This window comes from Sinohyriopsis cumingii, chromosome 9 (genome assembly GCF_028554795.1).
Source record: "Sinohyriopsis cumingii isolate HCF-2022 chromosome 9, ASM2855479v2, whole genome shotgun sequence".
In the NCBI taxonomy this organism is placed as follows: Eukaryota; Metazoa; Mollusca; class Bivalvia; order Unionida; family Unionidae; genus Sinohyriopsis; species Sinohyriopsis cumingii.
Genome location: NC_142969.1, coordinates 106672156 through 106688706, shown reverse-complemented (window position 1 = coordinate 106688706; position 16551 = coordinate 106672156). Strand labels below are relative to the sequence as shown.

The 16551-nt window shown below is 34.0% G+C and overlaps 1 protein-coding gene across 1 annotated transcript; it reads right to left on the bottom strand.

Moving 5' to 3' along the window:
• Positions 1–1234: 1234 nt before the first annotated feature.
• Positions 1235–13866, bottom strand: LOC149792431 (EGF-like repeat and discoidin I-like domain-containing protein 3). The gene is made up of 9 exons (XM_089969573.1): positions 13684–13866; positions 13199–13257; positions 11075–11115; positions 8778–8883; positions 8274–8399; positions 6303–6358; positions 5903–6013; positions 4685–4795; positions 1235–1305 (listed from the first exon to the last, which is right to left on the bottom strand). Exons 4-9 carry the CDS (start codon positions 8795–8797, stop codon positions 1235–1237), a joined length of 495 nt encoding a protein of 164 aa, XP_089825699.1. The 5' UTR covers positions 8798–8883; positions 11075–11115; positions 13199–13257; positions 13684–13866.
• Positions 13867–16551: the final 2685 nt, after the last annotated feature.

The following is a 16551-nucleotide window of genomic DNA, read 5'->3' as shown; positions in this document are numbered from 1 at the left end:
AGGGCTTCTAATCAAGGGATCTAATCTTACATGAACATCCTACCAAATATAATAGGCCAGCATCAAAGAAAAATAAAGAAATGTAAATTGATGATATCCGCCGCCTGCTTTCTTTATCAAGATGTAGGTATAATTGCAGCAGCTTAATAGATTAAAGTGCCATACGAAGAAATAAACGTATGAGCTAATGACATAATAATGTGTTATTTAGTAACCTTGGCATTGGAAACCATGTGACATTAGAAAAGAATGTCTATTTACTCAGGAAAAAGCCATTGCCTATATTCTTCAAAATATGCTGCACACACACACACACACACACACACACACACACACACACACACATATATATATATATATATATATATATATATATATATATATATATATATATATATATATATATATATATATATATATATATATATATATAGTTTGGCAATCGAATTTAGCAGACACATTGATGCAAAGCTGGTTGAATTCTGCGGTAATTGTTCATGGGAATGTGGGCACGTCAATACGTTTTGATGTTGCATATATGAAAGCCGATCTAAGCCAATGAATCCAATAGGATTTTCCTGAGATATATATCCATTATATATTTAATAAGCACTTATGACAACTTGCCTGAATGTATTCTCAGAGCACATTCTACCTTAAATTAAGTCAGACATGGTACCTTTCACTCTTAAATAAAAATCCTTTCATTATTTTCTTTAGAAAATGCTAATGATATTTTATCGAATAGATTTGTTTATATCCTATGCGTATCTATGTAAAAATGAAAACTTTCTCATTTTAGGAATGATGTTGAAGAACAGCGTCCAAATATTCGATACTAATATCAATACAATGACAAAAGTCATTTAACCATGTTATTCGGCAATTCGACGTCTCAGCCATACTGAATTCAATATCTTCCAGTGACGTATCGGGAAATGAGTTAAAGGCTGTTATATATAATTTAAAAACGAATTAAATTAGAATGTAAAGTACACAAAAGAAATGCAGATTGAACAAACATATCGTTTAATCTCATTGTAAGTTACTAAGTCATTTTTGTTATTTCCCAGCTGAGAGAGCATTCAGCAAAATAAACTATTACCTCGCTCAAAACGGCAAGATGTTGCAATAGTAGTATTTAGATTGCTTGTAATGGATGTTAGAGTTAATTATTATGCAAGAGACATTTATGGAAACATTTATACACACCTCTATCTATCTATCTATCTATCTATCTATCTATAAATATCTCATATATAGTTACACCATTGTTAAGTGGGTCGGTAACTTCATCTGGAATAACTGGAACGAAAGTAAAACTTGTTCATCTATTGCGTACAATATTTAAATAGGTGAAATTAATTTGATGTGGGCATTCATTCGTTAGCGTAGGATAGGTCAATAAAACAGTATGGGAAAATGTAGGTTATAGGTGTGTTACAATCAACGTAGAAAATCATTTTCTATTGTGACATTATACGAAGTATGTAAGAAGCCAATGAAAAGCTTATGTTTAGTGAGAGTTGGCAGTCCACACGAGACTAAATATACTGACATTCGCACATATTTTGAAATTAAGGTTTTTTTTGGGGGGATAGTACTAATTATCAAGCATAAACAAATATGAATGTTTGTAGAATCAGATGGATAAAACTGCGAAAAAGATAAGTACGGTTTTGTTTCTATTTAGATAAATTACATACGCTTTATGGTATGTGTTGTATAATACATATACAAAAAAAGGAACGTTTTTTATACCTGTTTACCAAACTTTATACGTGGATACACACATGTATATGACGAAGAGACATTGTTAAAACAATACAATGAATTGCTTCAACACCCAGTTAGGATGATTTATGACATAAAGCTGTGAATGGTACCACAGAAGAGGCGAGAGTGAAGAAGCGGGACGATCTTTTATAGTACAAAGCAAGGAAAATATTGAACGAAATAATGGAAGGTATGTGCAATTTATATCTACAGTTCCGTTTATAGCTAAGTTATATCTGAGTAATTATGTGTTGATCATAGGGGCTATGTGTTGGAAAGATATTTGTAAACCAGAGTAATTAGCCAATGCAGATGTCGTAATGTACAGTAATCGCGAGACTTTATGATAGCATGGATTAGTTTAGTAAATTGGACCCTATCAAATTCTTTACACAGGATATTCTCTGGATATGTTAATGCATACGTTTTGTTTGGTAATTTGAGATAGTAATAATTGCTTGTATTAAGTGTTTGGATCGTGTGATGTACTGCATGGCGTGAAATCCCAATATTTGGCTCGAAAATGATAAATAGTGAATCACACAATCTTAAACAATAGTAAAATCATACAAGTATGAAATTAGAGTTTCGCGTTGTGTAGACATTAGTTAATTTCAGAATATTTACTGCAGTATTTGCGCGTTTAAGAATCTATCAGTTCATGACTACTGTCTTGATGTCCTTCGAAATAATGAAACATGCACTATCAAACCACGCTACCACAGAGGTTTTGATTCCCAGTATGAGATTCCTCGTATGTAACAATACCATTTGCCCTTAATTCTATCCAAACCGCCCTGTGCCAAGAAGTATAATTGAACTTGCCCTTCATTACAAATGTCAAAGCGCTATGAAATTTTATTGACAAGCAAAACACGCATAACAGAAAGGAAGCAAATAAAATTCTAACAAATGTTCTCATCGAAGAAAAATGAAAAGCCCTCACCAAACAAATTATAACTGAATCATCTGAACCATGTTTGGATAAAAGATGTCACTAACCTAAGAGTTGATCAAAATCACAATGTGTAAGTCATCAACATACCGTGGAGGCATATTACCGATCACTGACAATTGAGTGCAAAAATATATTTCTTCTTTAACTCACAATACCCTTGACCTTTGACTTTAACAGTTTGCTTTTTGTTATTACGATTCCATGATCTTAAAGCAAGTTAGAAAAATAACGAAAACCAAACAAGTTTGGTAAAATTTAGCATATAATTTGTTTCCCTACAATAAAGGTGAAAATGTAAAAATAACTTACGGTATTACGAATGAAATCACAAATAATCGTAATATTTCTAACACAAGTCAATATAGTTCTGAATAAACTTTAGTGATATTCCAAATAATTTTCAATGCTGAAGGTGTTGATGTACATGTAGTGGCCTGTAGTCTATAATGTAATAATGTACCACTGACCTGAATTGTAATGATGCACAAACAGTCTTTAACTGAATCAAAGTTAGATGAATCACAGTAATATAATCCAAGGTTTCTTTGTCTTAATTCACTATAATTCCCAGCTGCCTCTTTCCAAAAATATTACTGAGCAATTTGTATTTCAGGGAGGAATAACATGAATTAAAACGTTCTGTCCAAGTCAAACACTGAATACAGCAAATGTTTTGTTTCAAGATATTATAGCACGAATGAATAATATCTAGATAAGTAAGATGATATTCAAAAAAATATAAGATACAACAGAATAGTCAGGATGTAAGATATGAGTTCATTTCCAGAACAATCCTAATTATAATTTGTACAATCCTAGTTATAATTGTATAATATAGAATGTTGTAAAACATCAGTAATACCTGGCATTTCTTGGGGAATTTCCAATGTTATGGACTCAGAGAGAGAGAGAGAGAGAGAGAGAAAGAGAGAGAGAGAGAGAGAGAGATAAGAATCTTGCTTACAAAGCAAAATCAATGATTCTGGTTCGGTAGAAAATAAGATTCCATTTGGACAAGGTCAGCTATCAAATACAATTTTGCATAACCCATATAATATAATGAATAAATAACTAGATAACATTGTAAATTAAATACACATAACACTTTCATTCATGAAAAGGAAGCGATTTCGGAAGTTTGATCTTGACTTAAGGAATAAACAAATGTCAATGCGCAGAAATAAGGATTTCTTTTCCAGATATGGTGATTTCGAACTTTGACCTTTTAAAACCGAACTCGATATGTTTTCTTCTAATTCCATGTACAAGTTCTTAACAAGCTTTAATACATATTGTTCAACTTTGGTTATTGTGCTAAAGCTATTGTATTCTTTCAATCAAAGTAACCTTGATCTTTGAATTGTTGACCTCTAGATAAAATTGGTTTTTAGCAGAATCTTTTTCTTTCAGCCACAATGTCGTTGACCTTTGACACTTTGACTTCGACATCGATGGAATTCTTTATTCATATATTTGGAATCATGAACATGGTTTGGTAACTGTAAATGCTGGAAAACTGGAATTTTTGCGCAGAAACAACATCGATGACATATAGACCCGGAGCTGGGTTCAAATCTCCGTAGAGTACGAATTAAATATTCTCTAATCTGTATGACAATATTTTTTATTCGTATTTATAAAAATAATATTATTAATATCAAACAGTTTCCTGTAGAATCCAGGGATAGCACTTTTAGTTCTGTTTACGCATATGTGTAATTATCTGTAATTATTTATATGTACCGTGATTTATGTCCTAGGAATCTGAAATGAATTTGTGCAAATACAGGAATTAATTACTACGTCGACATGCGAGATGGTCTACTACGCAAGAACGCCTATACCAACCACTTTGTATCATCATTTATGGTGAAGTGTGCATGTTCAAATGGTATAGAGAGCAGAAAAACGGAAAGAGAGACGGAGAGATGGATTGGTGTGACCTTTTACCATCCGAGCAATTTTGTCCCTTGTATCCCAATGTACAGAAGCAGATTTGTGCATCTTGATTGACCTCACAATATCCATGTTTACATGGCTGATTTGTTGCTGGACAGGGTCCTTTGATCAAAATGGAATTGTTATTAAAGATTTTGTATTTTAGATAGAAATGCTATATCTATCACACACACACACACATACACAAACACACGCACATATATGTGTGTGTATGTATGTTTGTCTACTCGCACACAATGTAAAATTTACCTTATTCTATTTCAGACCATTGAACTCAACCTTCTTTTACGCGCCAGATAAAAGTCCTTTCATATTATATATTTCGGATGGTGCTTTAACGCATGCCTAGTTTTAAAAATCATTTGCATATGAATAAAAGTACCATTACAATAATACCAATGCAATGAGAAGATGAAGCTAAGGTCTGTACACGTGCATTGTCGATGCGATGACCTATGTTTCACACATTCTTAAGATATACTCTGTTTGGAATGGGGGCCATGGGTAGCCAATTAGTATAAGGTGCTGGCCTTTTACGATCAGCGACATCGTACCTCTGCTCGCTTGGGTTCGAGTCTCGGCTCGGCGAACGTAGATATATCAGACCCTTTTGCAGTCAGTTCTCGTAGGCCGATTGTTCATCGCAAGGATTTCCCGCGTTGTTACTCCACCACACATACTGAAAAATGGCCTTAAACCACAAAACTAACGAAATCAATCTGATTTAAATTGACAACCTTTCGCGATGTTTATCGATGGATTAGCAGTTGATGCTATGATGCAGGTATAATATTAAATGCATGAGTAGTTTAACATTCAATGCTTTGTGTCCTGCATAAGTAGAAACACTGGAGTGAACTTTACTTGTTATTTACATTTCTCTCTTTCCCCTTCCAATTTTACTCCTGACACAAACTAACTAATCATGAATCTCATTACGAGAACCCTAATGCATTCTATACTTTACATCTTGCATCAAATCAAGTCAAGAGGGTACATTTGCTAGTATTTATGTAAATGTTCCTTTTGGTTTATCACATGTAGGTGTTACAGTATCGAATCGTATATTTTCATTTTTACTTTATACGACCTTGATAATCCGGATCAGATCATATTAAGTAGCTGATATGTCAAGTGTGTTACAATGAATTGTAAATTGGTTAACATTAGTCATCAAGGAGGGATATAGTTTTGGTGACAAAGACTTACCTTTCTCACAAAGTTGACCAGTGTACTCCTTTGGACATATACACTTGATAGTGGAATGAACCTGTTTCAGGCATTTTCCGGTGCTCTTACATGGGTTTGGTAGGCAAGGATCTAAAAAGGAAAGTTTGGAAACACCAATTAAAAGTGGAAAGTACTTGAATGCGTGATTGTATTGCATTTAGTGTTCATATATTAGAACATAAATATGATATATAGATACTGAACTGGAAATATTTGAATGAGTCATTATATCGATTGTTATTGATTTATAAAGACAGCAACATGATGTATAGAGATTTAAATGACAGTATTTATAAATCTCTTGAAAACATAATACTCTATAAATGTTTTATTCATGAAAGTCTTATAGCTTAGATTCCAAAATGTATACTAAACTTACCTTCATTTGGAACAATTATATCGATGGTAAAACAGCGTGTTTCGCCATCAGTGTCACTGGAAAAAATATTGTTTTCAGGTCACAAGAATGTTCCATAAAGAATAAAAGTTAAAATGATGTTGGTACAAATTTAACAATCGGTAGATAATTGATTTTCTTAAATGTAGCCATTCCATTCAGTTGCAGGAAAGATGAACATAATGCCACATTTTATATTATATGTATGAAATACCTCCATAAGAATTCAGTAGTTAAAATAAAGACATTCGTACTTTGTTTATTTTGTGATTGATTAGGTAAAACTTACACAGTGCTAAATACCCAAGCATGATCATTTATTCTTATAATGAAGGGTTTTAATAGACAATGAAATCTTTAAAAAAAGAAGGCCGTACTTCGAGCGTTGTGAGACTTTTAAACTTGTGTTTGGAGATTTCCGTCAAGATTCTATATTGTTGTATTTTCCTCGTTTCATGTCTATCATGGCCTTGGCAGTTAAAAAATAAACTGAATGATCATATATTCAGTGTTTCGTTTCACAAACCCACATGTATGCATACATTCATATGGTTTCTGTTAGTTTTAAAAAAAGAAAATGTAGCATTTCATGGTCATAGTGTTCAATGTAACTATATATTAAATTAAGGAATATTAGGACAGAACGGCAGAAAACAGTTACATGGAAGGAAGGGAGTAGTACATGTCATGCACACTTACTCAAAACCATACTAGAATTTGTGTTCTTAAAGCAAGTCTTAAAACAAACAATTTACCGGTACACTTTCCATCACTTTTAAGTGTATAAATTTACAATAGATACCGAGTTTACGCTTTACATGTTCTTTCACATAGCAGTACAACCAGGAAAAAAAGTTTTGCATTAAGCTCTTTATCATTATCTACATTTTTACATTTAATTCTTTATTTCTGACACTTATGTAGCTTCTATAACACTTTTATCATGAGCGCAAGTTTCCAACGTTATGACAATGTCAAAATCAACCATAACATTGATCAATTCACTACGATCCATATTACACTGCTCTCTAGATAGTGTTCTGGTTAATCCTCAAACATTTCATATTCTGGGCTTATTTTAATTAATAATCTGTACATCAGGTAGCACACGCAAAAAGGCCAGGTCTCTCTTTATCGTTTAAAGGCGCAATATCCCGCAGTGCAATATATTAACCAGTGTATCATTAAATCCATATTCAGTTCTATTTTAAACAGCCAATCGTATGTCAGTAATAATAATAATAATAATACAGTGATTTAAAAGTAATTATACTTCATGTCCTATTTTACACTTTCTTTAATTCGAACATAGAGTTTTATTTCCATTTCCATTGGGTTGCCTTAACGTGACCACAATGTTCCCGTGATCATTAACGGCCATGTGTCGATGTGACTTTGAACGCGTTGTCAAGAATAACTCCCAAAGCCCACTCAGTAATTTAAACACTTTAAGTTTGGGCATATGTCTACATTTAACATATTTCCAGGAATTACAGTCATTTAGATATCAACGTTTTTGAGTCTTTAGTAAGTAGTAAATGAAACTGAATGCCCTTGAAGCACATACTGCAGTTTCTGGGTACAACACATTCTTCTTTAATATGCAGACTAATTTCAGCATTTATAAATGCAAGTCGTGTGCGATCAAGCCATTCGTTCTACTGCTGCTACACACTGTAATGTTTGTTTCAACTGTGAATTCCAACGTTTCGGAAGATATTTCCTCTGATTATATGCCTTATATTCACACGAGTAATCTTTGAACTGTTTATTATTTCAATGTATAATTTTAACAGGCTTCTCGATTAAGTTTCGCCATTTAGTTGCGATAAGAATTGAAACGAATTACGTACACATGAATAAACGTGCCCTACAGGGTATTGTACAGAGCCTATATCCAATACCCATAGGAAATTATAAGACTCACCAGAGAAATGGAATATTGTAACTTACGCTGCTTTAAGACACAGGGTGCGAGGTCTTTTGTCAGGAAAATTGAATGATACATCTGTAAAACAGTTATTTTCCCATTGCCTTACAGGCTGAACATACACTTTTGACGAAGATACAACTTCATGGCTGAAAAGTTGCAGAAAAAATAATTATTACAAACTAATATAACGTCTTTTGCATGGCCAACTATCACGAAAAGTCTAATGAACCACTATGTCGATATGACTTTAGCAGCTGATGAAATCTGCTAAAAAAAGAAATCACTTGGTACATTATCCTTGAATATGACCTTAGTTAGAGCATAATATATTTGATACAATAATTGAGGAAATATTTATCTTCAATCTTTAAATGACAAAATGCACGACTATATTTTACACGTGAATGAAAGTGCCAGTGTGCGTTTATATTGAAAAGACTTGAATGTCTGAAAATATTAACTGTAAATATTTGTATAATGCTTCTGTAAGAGTGTTTCATCTTTTTAACTTTTGAAAAGCTTACCATCCTGAACTGTTGACCATATTTGTAAAGAGAAACAGATTCGTGAACCATGCAGGTGAACTGGGACCGTCCTTTGGGGGTTGGATCAACGAAATCTTACTGTTTTCTGAAATAAAATTTTTAAAGCCAAAAGACCAGTGATGTTAAATTGCATCTTTTTATGACGGGATGCTGTTCAACAAAATCCTCTTCAAAGAAGAAGATGATTGCAGCAACAGAAGCATACAATAGTCCATGAAATGCTTCAACTGTCATGCGTTGCAAGATAATCTTAATCAGTCTGTTTAAATAAGATCCTGTGAAATTTAGTATTATCAGCTGTAAATGTATAATATAAATCAAAATTCAAATTCCTTGTTTGAATACATTCTAAGGTTCTAGACGTTTTCTCGGTTGATATATTCTGCCTCTAAAGAAAGATTTATATAGAAAGATAAGGAATATATAATACGAACATGCACACATTGATTATATTCAATGAACCAGCTAATAGATGAATTCGATCTATCCTTTGTTGCTTACTCCATATTATCTCACGCATGTGTATGTCATTATTACAAGAAGGACATCTTATTTGTGATTTTAATTTTTAACGTAGCTTTAACTGGCTAAAAACGGGTGTAGCACTCTATCCAGATATTTTCATTTGCATTATATGAAATTTCTCATTTCTCAAAAGATGAGTATATGTATTTGATGGAAATATAAAATATGAGTGAGATGCTATACATATATTAATAAATAAACATAATTTATGAGACAAAAACAGACATAATGTACCTTTCGGCACAAGTCACATGTAAATATCTTCAGCCGTGTGTTCATTTACATTTAAAATGTGTTTGCATTTTTATCGCATGACTATATTTAACACATGATTTATTCCACATAATACGATGAACATCTTTGCACACACACACACACACATACACACACATAGGTCAAGAATAACACGTGAGTATGAACGTGAGTCGTGTAAACAGGCGTGGGAATACAAAGTGCAACTGCCCTAACACGCGCGCTCGAGCATTTGATTAGGTCAATGCGATTTAAAGGTCAGAACGTGACTGTTTCTGCCATTTTGAGTTATGTTGAAATAATAAGGTTTAATTATACAATAAAGTCTGTTGAATCAGATTTGACACAAATGAACAATATAAAATGAAAATACTTCTATCAATTTTATTATTTCAGTAATACACAGGGTGAGCAAGAGTCCAATGGGAATTTGAGAATCACATGTTGTTGGACACTGCTCCGGTGGCCTAAGTGGTTAGAGCGTCCGTTTCGGATGCCAGAGGTTGTGGTTTCGAAACCTGAGTCATACAAAAGACGTATTAAAATGGTACTAGCAGGCGCATCGCTTGGCGCTCAGTATTAAGAGGTTAGTGTAAGGACTGGTCAACCTGGTGTCAGGATAATGGTACTGGGTGGGACTTCGTGCTACATGTCTGCGGCATTATGCCCCAGCGCTAGACATCACTATAAAAGGCGACACTACAGACATCGTAGCGATATGACATAAACATTGTTTAAGCGACGTTGAAAATCCAGATCACACACGTGTTGTTGGTTATAGCAGATTAGATGAACTTTGATATAAACATTCAGTACTTTGAGGATTAAGTGATTATATTCAAGGACTTGAATATTTAACTAATTCCATCGGGTTAAATGAACCTTTCAAGGTCCTGAGCGATTTTCTTTGTTCACGAGATTACACTGAATGCATTAACCCTTGGATGAATAAAGCTGTTAAATTCAGCTGTTGTTGCTGTTGTATGGTTTAACACCATTTTTAGCAGAAGATAGACTATACATGGTGGCCAGTATAAATGATGGAGGAAGAACCCGTGATCACCCCGGAGAGAACCACCAACCCACGTGAAGCTACTGGTAAGCTTTCTCACATACCCACAAGCCGAACAATATAACCCAAGCAAATAAATATAATTGTAAATATAATTGTAATATGGCAATGATCGGTAACGGTGTGCGCTTTAGACCACTCGGCCAATCGGGGCCCCATTCAATTCAGTGGTGCTATCACGCTAAGTCTTCAGCATTATAGAAGCGTCGTTCGAAACACCTGAGAATAGTTTTAATATTATCGAGAAATTGATATAACATTTTTACGAATATAAGGATTACAGTACAGCAATTCAAACACAGTAAATTAATCTTAATTCTTTCACTTTCCTTTATTTTATATTTTGTTTTATTTCAATAAATCCATCATTTGTAAACTTGAACCTTCTTGTGTGTGTATGTGTGTGTCCTAATTAGCTATTACTTACGTTTTGGTCAGCATATTCCTGTGTCTTCTTTATACGTTTTGCTTGAAAAGAAAAAATTGATTGATTGAGCTATTTAGTGCCATGCAAAATATTATATGTATAATCTTTTAAAAATTATAAAAAGTCTAATATCGACCAGGATATCAAAATCAAATAGTTGAAATTAAAACGATAAGATGGTAACTGTGAAAAATAAAGCTTCCCGATCAACGGGGGATGTAAATGGTGTATGTTGTTGTTGCTGTTGTTATAGGGTTTAACGCCTTTTTTCAGCACACGATAGGCTATACATGGCGGCCAGTATTAATGGTGGAGGAAGAACCCGGAAAACCGCCCGGAAAGAACCACCGACCCACGCGAAGCTACTGGCAAGCTTTCTCACATACCCACATTGGCCGAATCGGAGACTCGAACCTACGCAGACAGAGGTGAGATGGCAGTGATCCGTAACGGAGAGCGCTTTAGACCACTCGGCATGGTGTATGTTAATGACGAGTGATGAAAAGGTTTTAAAAAAGGGACGGTATTTATATATTGCATGAAATGAACTAGGTGATAGCATTAAAGTTGGAGTTTAGAGTAAATATTCACTGCTTTCAGGAACTCTATAATACAAGTGACGTTTATGTATCGAGAAGTTCCTTCATGTCATGCATATTGTAATACTGATTGCGCGTTTATTATTCACTGCATCATTCCATGATGCCTGCCACCTCGGACGTAAAGTCTCTTTGATACTAGGTTTAAAATCAGTATACAGTATTTTACAATCAGATAATTCATAAGATACGGCCATTGTTACAGCGCGATTTGCATTTTCATTACCTTTAATACCAACATGGCTAGGTAACCAGCAGTATACGATATTGTGGGAGGTACTCAGCTTAGTATTTTTGACGAGAATATTGGTCAACAATGGGTTCTCCAGTTTTCTATTTGTGTAGTGACTGATGGGGAATCGGAGAAGATGATGCTGTTGAAAATACGTTTGGTTTCGTTATATTGCTGAGCAAGGTCTATTGCTCTGATTTCGGCTGAAAAAAAATTGATGTGCCATTTGGTAAGCAGCCTTTTCTTCATCCTTTGATCCGTCGGTATAAATTCTTGCGTAGTTTTTAAATTCGGTGAGGAGTTCATGAAAAGAGTTGTGGAAGATGAAAGGGTTTGTATCGGATTTTTTCCCATCGTGTAGCGTAAAAGTACTTTTGGTTGTTTAAGTAGCCAGAGTGTTGTTTCGGAGGATGACGTGATCAGTAAATATAATCGTAATTATAATGACCATGAACGATATATTGAAATCATATTTTTGTATTATAAACTTCAACATGCATTCAAAGATATTGTTTACAATAGAATATGTACGGTATGAGCTATAACGACAACCACAATTCATGGAAAAGAAAGACAGATTGTATCATTTCTCTTTTAATTCACTATCTTTAAAGTTTTCGTACAGTGGATGTTTCTTGTCTTTGATTATATATATATATATATATATATATATATATATATATATATATATATATATATATATATATATATATATATATATATATAAAATCTTAGAATGATTTAGTATATAATAAATATTTAGTATTGTAGTTTGTGTGTTTGAGATAATAGGATATGGTAAGATGTTTCCTTAAACGGAAACGAGGCGTTTCGAAATTTCTTTTGAAAATATTTACATAGCATACGGTATATGAAAGAAACGGTATATACACTATGCACGTATTGCATTTATGCACATAATCTGAAGGTCTAAATTGGATAATGAAGATAACTGCACATTTCTGATGAATTCATCTCTCTTAAAATTGTTAAGTTGCTTAATTCCACACACTTTGCTACTCTAATTAAAATTTAAACAAAGCAAACACGTAATAATTAGATTATAATGCAGACTATAAAATGTCGAATTTTCATGTTGAAAAGTGTCTATGTTATTGATATATAAAGTACATTACGGTTCTTGTTAATCCTTTTTGTCATATTCTATTGCATTGCACATTTGATGATTTATTCATTAAAGTTTCTATTCACAAAAGAAGTATTTGTGTTTGTGTGGTGCAATTTAGGCATTTATTGGCGTTAGTGGGCACCACGATACAGCTATATACTTACGATCTTCGATGTAGAATATATTAAAACATCTTGATGAAAGGCCGCTTCCTTGTGCCCCCCTGAAAAACCAAGCATTTATTATAATGGTATTGCGTTTTTCCTTAATATAAGAATGTAAGGTAATGACGCTGGCGAATTAGAACACATACATGATTACAATGATGATAAATGTCACAACCAAAGTAACTCATATCATCACCATCATGATTATCGTCTGTAGTACCAGCATCAACCTCGGTATTTTCTTCTTTCTTCCTACACCGCCGATTTGAAAAAGATAAAGCTTATCATATCTGCTCGAGATATAATTATTAGTTACACTTAGACATTTATTACCATTTGATTTTTTTTCTTTCTTCTCAACTTAGTATATAGGGCATGTAATAATGTGAATACGAGCATAATGGAATGACTTTTCTGGATTGTTTTAATAATAAACTTTACAACCATTTTTTCAGGAATCAAGAAGCATATACAATCATAACCTTTCATGAGCCTCGAGACAAACGTATTGATGACCTAATAAGGTGTTGTCGTGAAGTGCTTCTATCTTGATGACTGATTCGAACGTGTTCTGCATTCCAGGGGCATACTGGACTGTGTTCGGTGCAGATACATTCAATAATTTCTTCAGACCGTCAGATATATACTGGATTCCAACCACTGGATTAGACCTGTAATTACATTGTTACTAGAGCTTCATGCAATCATGTACGTGGGAAAATTTTCGAAATTAATTACGGGATCAACCCAACCTTAAGGAGACCGGAGTTATAAATCTCGATTCATATGACGGTCCTGGCACACACTGGGTTTCCTACGCGATAAATCCACGTGAAATTATTTCCTTTGACTCATACGGGTTGGCGCCACCACGAGAATTTTTAAATTATGCGAGACAATTAAACGTTCCAATTTGGTATTCGACGTTACCGACGCAGACATTAACTGATCCGCCAATATGTGGCCGTGAAGCAATTAATGTCCTTGATAAATTATCAAAATCAACTAAAACCATATCATAAAGTCGTCCACGAGTACACTTCTGATAAATTAAATCAGTCACTTACAAATAATGGTTGACATCTACGGAAGAACTCTGCTATCGCGAACGTTAAAAAAGACCCATCGATGTTGATTATCGAAGTATGGAACAAAAGACGACGTTAATAATCTGTTAGCAATATCAGGAATAGATCCTGACGAGGTTGTTATTTTTCAGGATCAACACGGAAGATTAAAAACGAGCAATATCAAATTAGCCGATATAATTCGACGGACCAAGTACGACGCTCACGTAGGTGATTTTACTAGCATCCAAGAAGATATTAGACAAATTAATGAAAATGCTAGAAAAGTTAATGAAAACGCCGCTGAAGCTGTCAAAAGCACCGCTGAAACTATTAGAAATATCAATGAAGCTATTAGACAAATCAATGAAACAGCCACGGAAACTACCACAAGAATCGATGAAACTATCAGAAAGGTCGATGAAAACATCGCTGAAACAACTATGAAAATAAATAAAATTAATTAAAAAATCGCTGACATCAAAACCGTCATTGACATTTGAGGGAACTATGTATTAATTCCAGGGATTATCGAGAAAACTAGCTTTATTAAGATCCCACCAACGATAACATCATCGTAGGTGTGAAATATATTTATTACCGCAACTGGATCATCAACGTGGACACCAGAAAATAATAATTTCAAATACACCACATCAGTTACTGGCGTGTATCGATTATATGTTTTTTCCAAAGTAAGATTCAGAATAATTACTAAAGAATATGACTGGCGACATCCCAGCGATAGGTTTCTTGGATTTTTTACTTTTTTATTAAATAAAATGTCGAAGAAACTTTTACGTTTGAATGAGAAAAAACAACAACACCGACATCATATTGGTGGTGCATGGAATTTATATCTCAATTATTTACATTAAAATAAAATATGAACGACTCGTCCGAGTACAGGTACAATCAAGCGCGTGAGTGGCAGACTTCGTTGAAAAATATCATTGATACATACTCGGCAAAGATAAAAAAATATCAACGACGACTGGTTATCGTTGAAGTGATTGTTTATTCGGTGTCAGCGGTCGTTGCTGGGGCTGGAATAACATTATCTGAGGTAACAACGATGGCGCCGATAGCCGTCACAATTTGCATTTCCGCGGCAACAATAGTTGCAGGAGTCCTTAATATTATCACAAAAAAATATGTTCGTGCACGAATGAGAAATTATCCGCGTACGTAGTTAAATTATACGCGGCAACGGTCGCATATTCAAAATTATCTTCGTTGTTATCAGAGAGTCTCAATGATGGAAATATATCTGATTTCGAGTTCTCGCTGATGATAAAAATTTATAATCAAGCCAATATTAAGGCTACAAATAATAATAATGTCGGAATTACTTTAGAAGATCGTAACAAACACAGTCCCACGCAGAACCACGATGATCTCGTTAAGTTCGACTAATCCAGAATTTAGTATTAATTTTCCGATCGCAATTTCCGTCGACGAGATCGCGTTATCACAATTGCGAGTTTATCACAGCTGGCCCAACATCAGATCAAAATCATTTGGTGGTTCATTATCAAATAATTCATTTGTTTTCGCTAATAAAAACGAAACCGACGGCACCCCTGACTGGACCGTTGTTGGATTATCAACAGGTAGTTATCAAATCGAAGAAATCAATAATGAATTATCACATAGAATAAAAAAATATAACCTGAGAAAAAGAACCGGGAATAAAAATAACCGCTCACGAACCAGCATTAACTTGGATTATCGTGATAACTTCACCTAAATATGCTGTTGATATTTATGCGAGTTCAATAAGAACTGTCCTAGGATGGCCCGAGATTCAACCACCAACCTCATCAGCGCCACCAGCGCCACCAGCGCCACAGAACCTAAAAAGTCCGATTATACCACAGACAGGCAATCATATCATGAACTTGGTAAAAAAACTTATGAAGCCGTATTAGTTGGCTTGATAAAAGCAACATAAGGGAGTAATTTTATCTTTAGAAAAAAGACGATATGATGTCGGTTTTTAAGGGAGCATAGCAAGCGAGACCCAATATTCTGAGCTAGCTTATATTACTAGATTATTAGAAACATGTAATCAAGCGTATAAAGAAATACTACGGGTATTACGACAGTATTTTCAGGAATGTATTTTTAATATATCAAGTTCATGTAGCGAGATTATCAAACACGTGGAAATGTTGAATCAGCTTACATCCGACATGGAATATGTTAACGAGTGATTAATTCAGGTGATAATTGATGATAAGTCAGACAATAAACAAAAATTTTTAACCGCGTATTCGCTGG